A 17509-nucleotide genomic window follows, 5' to 3' on the forward strand; every position below is an offset into this window, starting at 1 on the left:
TCGACAGTAACGTTTTCGTAGGATCTGCGGGATCCGACACTAACAGTGATCACATACACGGCGGCAGTGCCGTCGTTCAGGGATCGAGTGAAGTCGCTCCTAACAGTGTCAGTAGTCCCACGGGGCATCAGCAGCACCCGGCCAGCAACAGCAACAACAGGAGGAAATACATGAAGTCGTACGAGGAAGCAGACAACTGGAGGGACGTCTGTGGCACCAACAGCAGACAGGGCAGTACAAGGTGAGTGACATGTCAGCTGTCACAGTTTATGATGAATTGTTGGAGGAGGGTCAGGTTAGGGCAGTGGTTCTCAACCCCCGGGGCGGGTGGCCGTCAGCAGTTTCCAAGGGGGGCGTGAGCACTAGGGAAAAATTTAAAAATTTCTTATTATATTCGTTAATCTCTTGACAAGAGTTGCTGAGAAGTAGTGTCAAGCTTCTCACTATTTCATGCTCAAGAGAAGAAAAACACCCCTTCTTTTTCTCTTTTTTTTTTTCATTTGCCTTTAAATCTGGAAGGGAATTTTACTCATAGATGCAAGGTGGGGGCGTGGAGGAAGGACCATCTCTTAAGAGGGGGTTGGTAATAATAAGGCTGAGAACCACTTGATTAGGGTATAGTGAGGTTTCTCCAGAAATAGGGAAGGGTTATTTATAGGCGATGGAAGATAAAGGGGCATTTTTTTTTTTTTTTTGTCAGGATAGATATACAAGCGAAAGCTAAGAGGAGGGTATCAAAATAAAATTAAATGGAAATTAAAGCCCCAAGAGACGTTTCAATAGAAGAAATTGTCACGAGGATAGAAAAATAGAAAAAGGAAATTAAGAAAAATACATAATTGCTTCGTCAGAACTTATCAAAACATATGAAAACGCGTGCAGTACGGTCTCAAAATGTTAGCAAATGGAAATTAGATTCTCAAGAGAGGTTTCAGTAGAAGAAATTGTCACGGGAATATAAAAGGAAATAGATAATTGCTGAGTTTTAAACTTACCATAAAAAATAAAACAGCACACGAAATACACGAAATGAAAAAATAACACACACAAAGTACGTGGAATGAAAAAGTAAAACACACATAGAATATGTAGTAAAAAAATCAAACACACACACACACACATCCACAAAGTATGCGAAATGGAAACTCCATAGCAGATACTGTATTTGAAGTAAAAAAAAAATAAATAAAACACTAACTACCGTACAGAAAACTGTAAATAACAGCAAAAAAAAGTCTGACCCCAAAAAAAAGTAATAAATTAATAAAATTAATTAGATAAAAAAAATACAATAGTTACAGTATGTTAGACCGGGTTGCGTTCTGTTGGTATTTTTCCCTCAGGGGAGTTTCGTGTCACGGTGAATTTGCATATGCACGTGACCTGCATTTTAAGAGAGAGAGAGAGAGAGAGAGAGAGAGAGAGAGAGAGAGAGAGAGAGAGAAAGAGCTAGAAAGGCAGCAATTGTTGCTTATAATTTGTGGTTTGATGTTAAAACATAATTCTGAGTTGTGGAACTAAAGAAGTATTAAGTAGTGGTGGTTGATGAGAGGTCAGTTTATGCACAGATTGATGTTAATGTGAGGGTCACGCGTTTTTGTGTGTGTTTGTGTGTGTGTGTATTTAGGTTTCTAAAGCAATATATATATATATATATATATATATATATATATATATATATATATATATATATATATATATATATATACTGTATATATATGTGTGTGTTTTGAGAGAGAGAGAGGGAGAGAGAGAGCATTAGTGGGGCTTCAACGAAAAACAACCGCAGTTTCTGCCTAATTTATCTCTCATTTGCTTAATCACACGACATCTCACGTACGGAACTGACATAACTTTAGCAACCTCAAATACCTTTGTACAGGTACGGTTACGTAAAGTACGCGTATCAACGCGTACGTAAATATGAACCCATTTTTCATAAGGTGACATTTTGCTGATTTTTCAGTACTAAATCTATCTGCTTTATATTTAGATTTATACAGCTGAATCATAATGATGTTAGTAATAATTATATGCTTACAGGTGTTCCTGTTCTATTTTATGTTTATATTTATTCTGCTGAATCATAATGATGTTAGCAACAATTAAACGTTGTAAAAAAAAAGGCCATAGTTAGTCTCTCTATATTGATGCTACTTAAGAAACCCCATAGGTGTTTAACTGAGAGATGTCTTACCGACTGTTACTATGACCTTGGCTTAGAAAGACCTTGAAAGTGAGGGAGTTGGCTCGGCTTAGCTACTATACAATTGTACCGTTAGAGAGAGAGAGAGAGAGAGAGAGAGAGAGAGAGAGAGAGAGAGAGAGAGAGGTGTCACACCCTCTGTCACTTTGGCCGTGATAGAGAATGCGAGATAGAGAGGTATCTTGACCAACTGGTAATGTGACCTTGAGAGAGGAGAGAGAGAGAGAGAGAGAGAGAGAGAGAGAGAGAGAGAGAGATATCTTGACAGACTACTGACCTGACCTTGAGAAAGTGACAGAGCGAAAACTTCAAGTATCTCAATCCATTGCTGACTTGACCTTGAGAGAGAGAGAGAGAGAGAGAGAGAGAGAGAGAGAGAGAGAGAGAGAGAGAGAGAGAATCTCAACTTACTAGTGACTTGACCTTAAGAGAGGGAGAGATAGAGGGAATCTTAACCTACTGCTAACTTGACCTTGAGAGAGAGAGAGAGAGAGAGAGAGAGCCAGCAGCAGCCTCGACTAACCACCACCACCACCGCACCACTAGGTCAGGCCAAGTCAAGCAACAACGTCCCCCCTTCGAAATGTTAATGGGTCAGCGACACCTGTGGAAAAGAAGGTCTAGTTTTGTCCGTTGACCTCTACCGAAGTGGGTCGTTTGCGCGTGACGTAACGGCCTACAACAGCAACGCCCCTCCCCCTACCCCCTGGTGCGCATGCTTGGACTCATTGCGCATGCGTGGACTTGGTGCGCATGCGTCGACCCCAATCAACTTCGGAGCTCCTCAGTGATTGTTACTTGAGCAGTTGTCGCAACACCACCCATCACGATACGATCGTTTCGATCTCGTAATCTATTATAAGTTACCTGCCCACGCCCACCTTGCTCGGGCGGATGGATGTGGGGGGTTGCCTGTGGGTGGGCTGGTGGGTGGTGGGGTGGTGTGGCCGCCTGCGGGTGATTTCGCCTTGACGCCCACTGTGGTCGCTGGTTTCTTGTGGGTGACCTAGATATTTGGTGTTTTATTATTGTTCTATTATTATTATCATCGCTATTGCTTAGTGGGTAGCCGAATACTATATTATTATTATTATTATTATTATTATTATTATTATTATTATTATTATTATTCAGATCACCAAATCACATTGTTTATTCCTGTTTATTCTTTATTTGTTTATTCCATACTACTACTGCTACAACTACTAGTATTAATAATATATGATACCGTAGAAATTGTTCACGTAGAATGTACCTGTAAGAATTATAGTAATGATAATAATAATAATAATAACTCCATGGTAATTAGTCACCCAGAAAGTAATAATAATAATAATAATAATAATAATAATAATAATAATAATAATAAATGTAGGTAGAAGACCCTCTTTCAAGTATGTAGTGTTGATGCAACTATAATAATAATAATAATAATAATAATAATAATAATAATAATAATAATAATAATAATAATAATAATAATAATAATTTATGAATGTAGAAGACCCTCTTTCATGAATGCAGTGTTGATGCAGCTATAAATATCAGGAATAATAATAATAATAATAATAATAATAACAAGTACTTCAGTGTCAGTAGGTACATTTTGCAAAACAGCTGTTCTTACGACCCGGTTGTTGCCATAACAATTCATCACTACAGATTATCAGTGAATCGACGCTGAATTTAGGGCGGCCGCGGGGAGAGTGTTAAGTTCACTCGAATTCTCTGCCAGATAGCCACGCCCACTACGCCTGACCACCCCTCGACTTTTTTTTTGGGGGGGGGGGTGGAAGGGTGTTACTGTTTAGTTATCAGAGTGAACTTGTTTTTCGTGTTAGCTTGGCGATTGAGGGTAAGTAAACAAAAAGAAGTGGAGTACAGGGAAAGGGTAAGTGAATAAATGAGAACATTGCAAAACAATAATAAAAAATGGCGTTTGAGGAAACATTGGAAGAAGCCAGGAATATATAGATTGAAGTTTTAATTATAAATCTATTGTGATGAAAATTATTATGGCAAACTGTTAAATAAGATAGTAAGGGAAAATTAAAAGGAGAGATTATTATAGAAAAGAGAAATCGTAAAGGGACAAAGAAAGATTCTTTAGGAATAACAGAAAAACGAAAAAATGCGCCGAATTTTCTTCGGCGCAATTGAGTTTTCTGTACAGCCGTATAATGCTGTATGAAACTCTCAGCCACGGCCCATGAAACTCAAACTACTGAGGCTAGAGGGCTGCAATTTGGTACGTTTGATGATTGGAGGGTGTATGATTAACATATCAATTTGCAGTCCTGCAGCCTCAGTAGTTTTTAAGGTCTGAGGGCGGACAGACAAATAGCCAGTTTTCTTTTACAGAAAACTGAAAGGGTAAAGAGAAACTGCAAAAATTTAAAAGAAAAAATAAAAAAAAAAATAATGGAAACATTTTTAATAAAACAAATTAAAGCAGAAATTAATTGTAAGGAAAATCTCAGTGAGAGAGCGAGATGGCAAAAGGAAGTAAAAAAATAAAAAAAAGTCAAGTAGAAAATTTAGAAAGAGTCCCAAACAAAAAATATTGCCATAAACAACCAACATTGAAAACTAAAAAAAAAAAACCTTGGCAGATTGGTGCCATGTTTGACAGCAAGCAACTTTGGATTAGTGTTGATAAAGAAAAAATGGAAGGCCTATAAATTTGCATCAACACAGGAAAATAAGAAAAAACTGGCCGCTGGTGCAATGTTTGGCTGCAAGGTGCTAAAACTCCCTGCAAAACGTGTTTTGGAGTTACGAGAGATAGTTGTAAGTAGAATGAACCTCCCAAGGTCTCGCTTGTTGTGGCTTGGGGTGTTGTTGTTGTTAAATAAGATTGGCCTTATGCCAGCGAGGGTTCTAACTCGTATGAGCAGGTTGTCAGTTCAGTAATGTTTCCCCCCTTTGGGAGAGAATTTAACGGTCGAAGAAATAGGGTTGCGAACCTCTGTGAAGAAATAGGTAGGGTTTGGCAACTCTTTTGAATGTAACTGGCTGTGATTTATTGGAATGAGTTCTTGCAGTGTTACAGAAGTCCCTTGAAGGAATATATAAAAAGAAGTATTAGATAAAAGAATAAAGAGATGGATTAAACATATTCACCCATGCTTTAGAAAGTAGAATCGGTGGAGAGATGTCGTAGGTATCAGCACCTGTTCTCCAACATTTAAAAGCTGAATTTTAGACCTTTTTTTTTTCCGAATGCTACAAATAGCAGCTATGAATGGAAATAAGATTAGATAAAAACTAAGGCACATAAAATAGCAGCTATCAATGGAAATAAGATTAGGTAAAAACTAAGACACATAAAATAGCAGCTATCAAGGGAAATAAGATTATATAAAAAAACCAAGACCTAGAAATGTGGTAAAACAATTTCAAACTTATTCAGTGGTAGAAAGAGCAGCTTCAGATAAAAAAAAAAAAAATAGGGAGAACCAAGACTTTAAAATGTAGCAACGCAGCTAATTTGACGAAAATGTCGAAAATAGGTTAGGAAATTATAGATCGAATTAGATAACTGCGTAAGAGTCTGGGATTTGTTGATAGAGGGAAGGGTGAAGGCTGCAGTTATTCTATGCAGCCCGTGTCATTTGGATGGTGGGGGCGGGGGAGGTGGGGTGGGGTTTCCTCCCCTGACCTGACCTGGCGTGACCCCACCCCCCAGGTGGACTTCTTGTATGCGTTGACCTGCCAAGGGTGATTGCAGATAGGCATATGATTAGTCTCTCTCTCTCTCTCTCTCTCTCTCTCTCTCTCTCTCTCTCTCTCTCTCTCTCTCTCTCTCTCTCTCTCTCGATACCCATTCAAATCGTGTGAATTGGACTGAGTCACCTGATCCATCTATGAAGCAAGAGGCCAATTGCCATGGGAGAGAGAGAGAGAGAGAGAGAGAGAGAGAGAGAGAGAGAGAGAGAGAGAGGGATGCTATAATATTTATAGAATGATAATGCGTGTGGTATGATTTTTGACGTGAAAAATTCTCTCTCTCTCTCTCTCTCTCTCTCTCTCTCTCTCTCTCTCTCTCTCTCTCTCTCTCTCTCTCTCTCTCTCTCTCTCTCGCGATACTGGTACCCATTCAAATCGCGTGATTTAGACTGAGTCACTTGATCCATCTTTGAAGTAAGAGGCCAATTGCCTGGGAGATAAGGAGATTGGCAGTGGAGAGAGAGAGAGAGAGAGAGAGAGAGAGAGAGAGAGAGAGAGAGAGAGAGAGAGAGAGAGAGAGAGAGAAAGATGCTTATCCAGATAATATTTATAGAATGATAATGCGTGAGTTGTATGATTTTTGACGTGAAAAAAAATCCTCATTTTCTCTCTCTCTCTCTCTCTCTCTCTCTCTCTCTCTCTCTCTCTCTCTCTCTCTCTCTCTCTCTCTCTCTCTCTTAGCAGTCAAGAGCAGATCACGTGCACTCCGTAGGGAGTAGTGCCGTCAGTGCACCCCATGCGGTGTACTGTAGGCATTACTTAAGGTTCTTGGCAGCGTCTCTTCGGCTCCTAGCTGCAACCCCTTTCGTTCCTTTTACTGTACCTCCTTTCATATTCTCTTTCTTCCATCTTACTTCCCACCCTCTCCTAACAATTGATTCATAGTGCAACTGCTTTGAGGTTTTCCTCCTGTTACACCTTCCTTGGCCTAAATTCTGTATTCAGTCCAGTTCAATTCAATTCATCCTTTTATCCGGTGATGGGACGCTTATATTGCCCAGGTTCGATTCCTTTAGGTGTGGGACGGTCTAAGTAGTGAATTATTGCCTGATGGTCAGTCGACTGTGGTGTGTCACAGCCATGGTAAAGATGGGCATTGGGCTAGCAGTCTCATCCTAAAATTGATTTTCCAAGAACTAGATTTTATGAGAGAGAGAGAGAGAGAGAGAGAGAGAGAGAGAGAGAGAGAGAGAGAGAGAGAGAGAGAGAGAGAGAGAGAGAGAGAGAGAATCTGTGGAATCCAACACAGAAAATTGTATAAGAAGAGAGAAACAGTGATACATTTCTCGAGGCCAAACATGCCCATGCATCTAACAGAGAGAGAGAGAGAGAGAGAGAGAGAGAGAGAGAGAGAGAGAGAGAGAGAGAGAGAGAGAGAGACACTCAGTGCTTGAGAAAATAAGCTCTTTCTCGCTGTTGACTCTCTTGAGTAAACCTTTTCAGGAAGAGAGGTTTCCGCGTCTGTTAGGTTTACGCCAGTGTATTTCGGAATTTTTTTTTTTTTTTTTTTTTTTTTTTGCTTGATTGCAGGCGAATATTATATCCGTCATTTCTTGAATGGTGATGTTTGTTATTATATTATTATTATTATTATTATTATTATTATTATTATTATTATTATTATTATTATTATTATTATTATTATTTTGTAATTTTGGTTAAAGTGAATTCGTGGTATTATCAAGATTTTTTTATTGTGGTTTGATAGTCTTTTTAACATTATTATTATTATTATTATTATTATTATTATTATTATTATTATTATTACTACTGCATTGTTTGTACCTGTAAACCCTTTTTTAATGTATATTTGCACTCTACCGATTTCATTTTAGGCAATTTAAGCAAAGATATAAAACGCCATCAAAATCTCTCTCTCTCTCTCTCTCTCTCTCTCTCTCTCTCTCTCTCTCAATTATATGTATATCCATATTTATTATATATATACATATACATACATACATATAGTTCTCTCTCTCTCTCTCTCTCTCTCTCTCTCTCTCTCTCTCTCTCTCTCTCTCAATTATATGTATATCCATATTTATTATATATATACATATACATACATACATATAGTTCTCTCTCTCTCTCTCTCTCTCTCTCTCTCTCTCTCTCTCTCTCAATTATATGTATATCCATATTTATTATATATATACATATACATACATACATACATACATACATACATACATACATACATACATACATACATAAGAGGTATACACATCCCACCTCCTCGTACGAATACCAGAAGGCTTTTAAAAAGGTTATAAGAATCGTCCTGACCCCCTTTTGCGTATTGCATGCAATTTGCGCAGCCTCGCCTTGCTGTGAGACTGTCACGCGTATCGAATAAAGCTCACACGTGCTTTTTTCTTGTTTTCTCTTTTTTCTCTCTTTCTTTTCTTTTCTTTTTTTTTGCGAAGCCACGCCGGTCGATATGTTGGACGAGTGACTTCTTTTATTCGTCCCGAAGAGCACGTGGCTTTTAGAAGTAGAGAGAGAGAGAGAGAGCGAGAGAGGTATTATTATTATTATTATTATTATTATTATTATTATTATTATTATTATTATTATTATTATTATTATTGTTGTTGTTGTTGTAATAATAATAATAATGTTATATATATATATATATATATATATATATATATATATATATATATACATATACACATATACATATATATATATGTATATATATACATATACATAGGTTTTATGTATGTATGTATGTATGTATGTATGTATGTATGCGTGCATGTATATCAATATCTATCTATCTGTCTATACACACACACACACACATTTAGTGACACCATTGCGGATTTCTTCACTACTACTACTGCAACAACTACTTCTATTGTTATTAAATTGTATTTTCTCGTATGTTATTAAATTTAATAGTGAGAAATCTTCCAGTGATTTCACTAATGAGTTTAGCGTCTTATACCGGTGTTATGTAAATGACTAAATGACTCCCACCACTAATATATTACTAATATCGTGGTTTACACAACTGCCATTATCAATGTCTTTATAACCGTTGTAAATCTTACCTTGTTATATTCACAACCTGTATTTTGCTCCCATGCCAACGTGCACTGCTATTAATATAACACTCTTGTTAGAAATAGTATCATTGGTAGGCATGGGAGTTGTTAGAAACAACAGTAGCCTTAGTAGGCTTAGGAGAAACCCAATAAAACCAGCTCTGTCTGCTACTTATGCTATTTATACGCATTCCTGTCAGCGAGTACTTACTCAGACGCCTTTGCTAAGTAATGTGTGTCCTATGGTTTCCTACATGAAGGGCGTAAGGCAAATCCCTAATGGACTTGGGCTTCATTAGCCTGTAGGAACTAGGGGCTTCTCAACGTCAGCCCAACTTTTTGTTGTTATTATTATTATTATTATTATTATTATTATTATTATTATTATTATTATTATTATTATTATTCAGAAGGTGAACTCTATTCGTATGGAACAAGCGTACCAAAGGCCGTTGACTTATTATTATTATTATTATTATTATTATTATTATTATTATTATTATTATTATTATTATTATTATTATTCAGAAGGTGAACTCTATTCGTATGGAACAAGCGTACCAAAGGGGCCGTTGACTTATTATTATTATTATTATTATTATTATTATTATTATTATTATTATTATTATTATTATTATTCAGAAGACGAACCCTATTTGTATGGAACTTGGCTACCAAAGGGGCCATTGACTTATTATTATTATTATTATTATTATTATTATTATTATTATTATTATTATTATTATTATTATTATTATTATTATTATTGTTATTATTATTATTCAGAAGGTGAAAACCCTATTCGTATGGAACAAGCCCACAAAAGCGACCATTGACCTGAAGTTCACGTATTATTATTATTATTATTATTATTATTATTATTATTATTATTATTATTATTATTATTATTATTATTATTCAGAAGGTGAACTCTATTCGTAAGGAACAAACCCAAGGGGGGGCCACTGACTTGAAATTCAAGCTTCCAAAGAATATTATGGCGTTCATTCGAAAGAAGTAACAGAAGGTAGTAGGAAAAACAGAAAGAAGAGATGAAGTAACGGAAGGTAATAGGAAAAACAGAAAGAAGACATCAAGTAACGGAAGGTAATAGGAAACAGAGGAAGAAGATATCAAGTAACAGAGGGTAATAGGAAATGCAGAAAGATGATATCAAGTAACAGAAGGTCATAGGAAATGCAGAAAGCAGGGATTAGTTATGATAAAAGAAAAAATAAACTAACAAATAAATAAATGTTTCAAATTTACTTATAGATTACTGAACAAGAATGAAGAGGTTACTCGCCTATGTAATTATTATGTGGGTGCACAAATGTTTTTCATAGCAATATTTTGCCTATTCGCAATATCCCTAGATAAAATGACGTGATACCGAATGCTTTTTCTGGGATTCGTATAATGCCTACGTCAGCCAAACGTTCGTGGCAAGAATAACTAAAATATTAGGTGTATGACTTGCATATTACCGTATGACGTATTTAGGGTATTGTTCCTTCATGCCCAGACACATGTTTGTGAAACATTACCATATGACGTATGTAGGACATTGTTCCATTATACCAAAACACCTGTTTGTGAATGTGAACTTGCCAGCAATTTCACATGATTCTGAATTATTTGCCTCCTCTCTCTCTCTCTCTCTCTCTCTCTCTCTCTCTCTCTCTCTCTCTCTCTCTCTCTCTCTCTCTCTCTCTGGAAAGCCCTCAAAGGCTTCACTCCTGCCTCGTGTTGGCTACAGCACGTGACCGCGAGGTTTTATTGCTTCTATTTTTGGACGATTAACAATTTGCGGTGAGAGAGAGAGAGAGAGAGAGAGAGAGAGAGAGAGAGAGAGAGAGAGAGAGAGAGAGAGAGAGAGAATAACGGAAGGGTTATTATTTTCATGTTTATATTCTGATTGCTTGGTTATATATATATATATATATATATATATATATATATATATATATATATATATATATATATATATATATATGTGTGTGTGTGTGTGTGTGTGTGTGTGTGTGTGTGTGTGTACACACACAATTTTTGATACGTCACTGTGTATTTGTAAATTTAGATCGTGTCGGCATTATGGCGACACGTGGCATTACACTTTTGTAATATAATGACCTGTTCATTCACACCTGAATACGGAAAATATTAAATTTCATCGCTTCAACAGTATATAAGAGTCATCTGTAGCCGATGTCACAAGGGTATCGTAATATTAATTTCCCCGTAGGGGAGGTTAGTGCCGTCAGGGCACCTCATGCGGTGCACTGTAGGCAATACTTAAGGTTCTTTGCAGCGTCCCTTAGGACCTTAGCTGCAACCCCTTTCGTTCCTTTCACTGTACCTGTTTTCATATTCTCTTTCTCCCAACTTACTGTCCACCTCCTTTAACAGTTCGTTCTTAGTGCAGCTGCGAGGTTTTCCTCCTGTTACACCTTTCAGACATTTTACTGTCAATTTCCGTTTCAGCGCTGAATGACCCCATAGGTCCCAGTGCGTAGCGTTTGGCCTAAATTCTTTATTCAGTTCAATAGCATTAATTTTGTTTATATGCAAACCACATCTGCTATACGTCCGTGGTAGCTATGTTGTGCACTGGAGATCGTAGTTCAAAACAATATTTATATTTATTTATGGATGGTTAACAGAAGCTCTTGCAGTGCTTGTGGCTTGCGACTTTGATCCGCTATTGTTCAGTTTGTTTTTTTTATTTATTATAATAAACGGTTTACTGAAAGATCTTGTTGAATATAGGACTTGATTTAGTTTTTAATATGATAGAAATCGGTAATGTTATTCCACCTGCTTCCTCTCTCTCTCTCTCTCTCTCTCTCTCTCTCTCTCTCTCTCTCTCTCTCTCTCTCTCTCTATAGTAATAACCTCTTTCTTTTTGTAGTGGTCATCTCTCTCTCTCTCTGTTAATAATAGTCACCTCTCTCTGTCTCTTTCTGTTTATAATAATCACCTCTCTCTCTCTCTCTCTCTCTCTCTCTGGGTTAGTCGCTAATGAAGTCTATAAAAGAGCTGTTACCACCATTTCGTCTGGCGCCAAACGACCCACTCTTGCGTCGCTCTTTGATGGTAATCTATCAGTCATGCTCGTGTCACGGGCCTGAGATGATTAATGGCATCGTTGAAAGTCTTCATGGGGGAGGCCGTCGGTACGGACGATTTGGTGTTCTGTGGTAGTCTAGGGCTGAAATTGTCATTGGAAATATAGGAAACAAAGGCTAGTCTAACAGTGAAGCCGAAGAAGAGAGAGAGAGAGAGAGAGAGAGAGAGAGAGAGAGAGAGAGAGAGAGAGAGAGAGAGGTGATTACTGTAAATAGAAAGAAGAAGAAGAAGAAGAAGAAGAGAGAGAGAGAGAGAGAGAGAGAGAGAGAGAGAGAGAGAGAGAGAGAGAGAGAGAGAGAGAGAGAGAGAGAGTTTTTGGTGACATCTTGCAATCTTTTGTCCTTGGAGAACCTTGACACAAAGATGGAAGCAGATATACGAGTATATACCTGAAACCAAAAGTTTCATAAAACAATGAAGGAAAACGGTGGTTCATCTCGATGACCAAAGTCTCTGCGACGCCAGATAAACTTTTTCCATCACTATTTGCAGACCTTTACGTGCCATGTGGTTATAAGTAATGCCTTTCACGTTCTAAGTATTATGATTCTTGGTTCAGAGGTTTAGTGTGAACCTCGGGTTTCCTAACCAGTGTAGGTTCGATTCCTACAAAGGGAAGGGAATTTCTTTCGTTCGTTTCCTTCCGGATTTCAAGTCTCTCAGTGGATTGCATATCCAGAAAAATAAGGAAATGGATAAATTACCAGGTAACTGTGGCCTGGATCCTCGGAATTCTTTTGTTGCGAAAAATTAACCAGAATTAACAATTTTTTTTTATTGCAGGTTGTACTGCAAATTAGCTTTTCAGATTAATATAAAGGGATTTATTGTAGCTCAGGCGATAGGAGATATTATAAGTCGTGTTAAGTGAGCTATGGTAAGCCAAAAGGGGGGCGGAGACTTATGTTGATATTAACATCACGAATTCAACTTGAAAATATTTTGTTTTTATGAAAGGAACATCCAGAGATAAAACGGAAAGTTGAAAAATGATACATGAATTGAGAGAAGCTAAAACGATAGAAAATCTGTTTCGAAGTTGTACCACAATTCCCAATTTTAATTCTTTGTTTTTAGTAAATGAAAACATAGGAATAAAGTGAATAAATTGAAAAGGAGATCCATATTTATGAATTATTACAAGTCACAAGATATGAACTTGAACTATCCCGTAAGGGGGGGTTTGTGCCGTTAGTGCACCTCATGCGGTGCACTGTAGGCATTACTTGAGGTTCTTTGCAGCGTGCCTTCGGCCCCTAGCTGCAACCCCTTTCGTTCCTTTTACTGTACCTCCGTTCGTATTCTCTTCCATCTTACTTCCCAGCCTCTCCTAACAACTGATTCATAGTGCAACTGCTTTGAGGTTTTCCTCCTGTTACACCTTTCAAACCTTTTACTGTCAATTTCCATCTCGGCGCTGAATGCCCTCAGAGGTCCCAGTGCTAGGGCCTTTGGCCTAAAATTCTATATTCTGCGATATGAACTATAAAAGGCAAGACTGGCGGTATGCCTTCGTTTTGAAGAAGACATGCAATATAAACTAGTTCACTGAAGGAGCTGTTTAAGATGATGCATCTAGCAGATGCTGTTAAAAAAAAAAAAAAAAAAAACTTCGGAGCTTTTAAGGACAGAATTTTTAGTTCGTAGTTTTAGGAAACCTGTTATCTCTCGCTTCTGGGAACTGAGCATTCAAAATAATAGCTTCAGTTCAGGGTGTCAGATATTTGAATAATGTAAGCAGTTACATTTTAGTTTTCTGTAAAAGAAAACTATTGTGCCGGCTTTGTCTGTCCGTCTGCACTTTATTCTGTCCGCACTTTTTCTGTCCGCCCTCAGATCTTAAAAACTGCTGAGGCTAGAGGGCTGCAAATTGGTATGATGATCATCCACCCTCCAATCATCAAGCATAACAAATTGCAGCCCTGTAGCCTCAGTAGTTTTTATTTCATTTAAGGTTAAAGTTAGCCATAATCCTGCTTCTGGCAACGATATAGGATAGGCCACCACCAGGCCGTGGTTAAAGTTTCATGGGTCCTGGCTCATACAGCATTATACCGAGAACACCGAAAGATGGATCTGTTTTCGGTGTCCTTGATTATACGCTTTAGCGGCTGCACAGAAAATTCGATTGCGCCGAAGAAATTTCTGCGCATTTTTTTACTTCTTTAGGACAGGATTCAAATTTTCAAGTTGAAAAAGTATTTGTGTTTTCTATGGTATGCAAAACTCAAATACTTCTCAATTTGGTTATTTGTTGATCGTCAAAAGTTCAAGCGAAAATGCAATGCATTGCTACCCTAAAACAGATCCCATTGTATTTAAATGATTTATGTTTTTATTTATTTATCTATTAATTAATTTTATTAATGTACATTTCTTTTTCTTTTCTATTAACTAATCTCATATTTCTGTATTTACTATTATCTTCAACTTCCTTCAGATGAACACCATATTCTTTGGAAGCTTGAATTTCAAGGCTTGGTCCATATGAAAAGGGTTTTATCTTCTGAGTAATAATAATAATAATAATAATAATAATAATAATAATAATAATAATAATAATTTGTATATTTACCAGTCATTTAAATTATATATACGAGATGTTTATCATAAAGCTGTAGAGGAAGACGTCATTCAGGATAGACCAGAATAATCCAGTTTGGTTTGAAGTTTCCTTGTTTGTCATTGTTTCTGCTTTTGTCTTGAGTCATCGGAATCAGCAGCGTGATCTGTCTCATGGCACGGCAAGTGCAGAGGACCTCAGTGAACTCGAGCCAGTCTAAGACTTTTTACGTAAGATTATATCAAGTCGACCCAGCTATCATTACCAACTTAACGGTACACTGGTGTCAGCCATGTTTGTCACAGGAATTCTTCGCGACGCGGATTTCTTGCATTGACCCCTGTGCTCTAGCCAGTGTATTCCCCTTAGGGTTGGGGGTTAGTGCCGTCAGTGCACCTCATGTGGTACACTGTAGGCATTACTTGGGGGTCTCTGCAGCGTCCCCATGGGCCGTAGCTGCAACCTCTTTCATTCCTCTTATTGTAGCTCCCTTCATATTCTTTCTTCCATCTGAATTTCCACCGTCTCCATTAATTGATTCACAGTGCAACTGCTTTGAGGTTTTCCTCTTGTTACACTTTTCAGACCTCTTTACTGTCAATTTCCCTTTCAGCGCTGAGGTACCTCAAAGGTCCCAGTGCCAGGCCTTAAGTTCTATGTTCTGTTCTGTTCTGTTCTAACCAGTGTAAGTTCGATTCCTACCATGGAAGGGGAGTTTCTCCATTCATTTCTCTATGGAATTCAAGGCTTTCAGTATATATTTTTCAGGATTTTTGGTGGCTTTTGTTAGAACTCATCCAGGTTTCTTTGGCAATACAGATTTATTTACAGGATTACATAAGAAGCCATTATTAAAAGATTATTTTGTCAGGAGTGGCCGAAGGATTGTTTTGTTAGTAGGACCTCTTGAGACCCCATGGAAGGATGATTTTTTTGGGGACAAAATGAAAATCCTCAGAGTGATGTCTCATAAGCAGGACTTCCTGGGAACCCATTGAAGGCTGATTGCTTTAGGAAGACTAAGTGGGAAGCCACTGCAGGATTCCATCTTAGGACGTATTGAGGCTTGGCAGGAGGAGAACTTTGTTAGCAGATCTTATTGAGAAACATCGAAGGAAGTTTATATTTACAGGACTTTTTGAGATCCTGTTGAAGAAAGATCTGTTTGCAGGACCTCTTGAGAATATATTGAAGAAAGATTTTGTTAGTAGGACTGCAGGAGACTTTTTGAGATACCATTGAAGGGAGATTCTGTTTTCAGGATTTCTTGATATCCTTGGACCCTGTTGAAGGAATTCCATGAAATTTTATGAAAAGTCACCCTTGAGGCAAAGGAGACACCATTGCACTGTATAAGTAATTTATATATATATATATATATATATATATATATATATATATATATATATATATATATATATATATTTATATATATGTGTGTGTATGTGTGTGTAGGTTATAAAGATTAAGATTTGCTGACATTTTGTTTTATCCTTGTTCTATATATAATTGGATGGTTATTGCTATTTCTTATCATAGGCGTCAGTGACCATCTTAATTGCAACGCTGGGTAAATTTTACAAACAAGTAATATTTCCTTACATGGGGCACTAATACCCCCCGGGGAAAATTGTACAGCAAGGTAGGCCTGATGACCTTTCAGGCTTTTAGTATATGAACTTCTACACATATGTAACACTTTTGATATAATACAAATAAAGTTGTGTTTTTAATTGTAATTATCACAGTTGTTATTAAGACGTATTAACAACATACTGTATAAATAGCTGAAGTCTTTTGTATGTGCAATCATCATTATGGTTGCTGTATTAACAGCAGTATTATTAACATAACCAGTTGTTTTTACTGTTGATAGTAGCAGTAGTATTAGTAAGATTATATTAGTAGTAGTAGTAGAAGTAGAAGTAGTAGCAAGAGTCTCAAATTCGCGCGACTGTGCTCTTTGGAGCTGTTAAACCAGATTGAAGACATAGGTATCATCCAGTTTCCCATCTAGTTGAAACTTAACACTCGATAGTCCAACAATCTCTCTCTCTCTCTCTCTCTCTCTCTCTCTCTCTCTCTCTCTCTCTCTCTCTCTCTCTCTCTCTCTCTCGTGAGTGTGTGTGTGTGGATATTCGATTAAATCCATCGAGAGTGAAAGTGAAAAACTTAGAGTGAATGGTCAGGCTCGAGTTTCATGTTTGGAAAGGGAATTCCTTGCTGGAGTCTGCTAAGAGTTAAGGCCATGTTTGGGTGCTTGGCACACGTCATGTTTTTTTTTTTTTTTTTTTTTTCATGTTTGTACGCATGTTTGTTTGTGTTTTCAGCGAGATTCTTGCTGGTTTGGGACCCACCATAGTTTGGTCATTGCCAGGTGCTTAATTCATTGCTCGCATCGATAGAGACGGAGCAGAGTTAATGGAATGCGTGTCCAAGGCGTTACGGCTAGGTTAGGGGATGGAACCCGGCGTATCTTTGCTAGGTTTGGATTATATATTTAGTATATGTGTATGTATAAATATGTATGTACGTATATCTATGTACACAATTATAATTATTTATATTTATAGTTGTATGTATGTATGATGCATATATGTCTATATATGGTATGTTACACCTAAATAACCAAACAAAAACTCATACACTCATTAATGTAATCTCCGGCCTGAAATGACTGTTGCAATGGGATCATGAACCCAAAGCTTCGGTGAACCTCGCAAAACCTCCTGCCAGGGGTTTAGAACGAGTTTTATATAGCCTGGCCGCGTCAGGGAAGGAATATTTGAGGTTGATCGTAAACTGCCGGTTCAGAGACGTGATGTAATG

At 37.4% G+C, this 17509-nt stretch overlaps 1 protein-coding gene across 1 annotated transcript in view; it reads left to right on the top strand.

Annotated features, from left to right (window-relative positions):
* The window catches only part of LOC136830328 (filaggrin), a 217651-nt gene that overhangs the window by 141170 nt on the left and 58972 nt on the right, over positions 1 to 17509 (top strand). Inside the window, 1 exon segment of the mRNA XM_067089762.1 lies at positions 1 to 241. Coding sequence (XP_066945863.1) covers positions 1 to 241 — 241 coding nt within the window.

The sequence above is a fragment of the Macrobrachium rosenbergii genome, chromosome 46, assembly GCF_040412425.1.
Source record: "Macrobrachium rosenbergii isolate ZJJX-2024 chromosome 46, ASM4041242v1, whole genome shotgun sequence".
In the NCBI taxonomy this organism is placed as follows: domain Eukaryota; kingdom Metazoa; phylum Arthropoda; class Malacostraca; order Decapoda; family Palaemonidae; genus Macrobrachium; species Macrobrachium rosenbergii.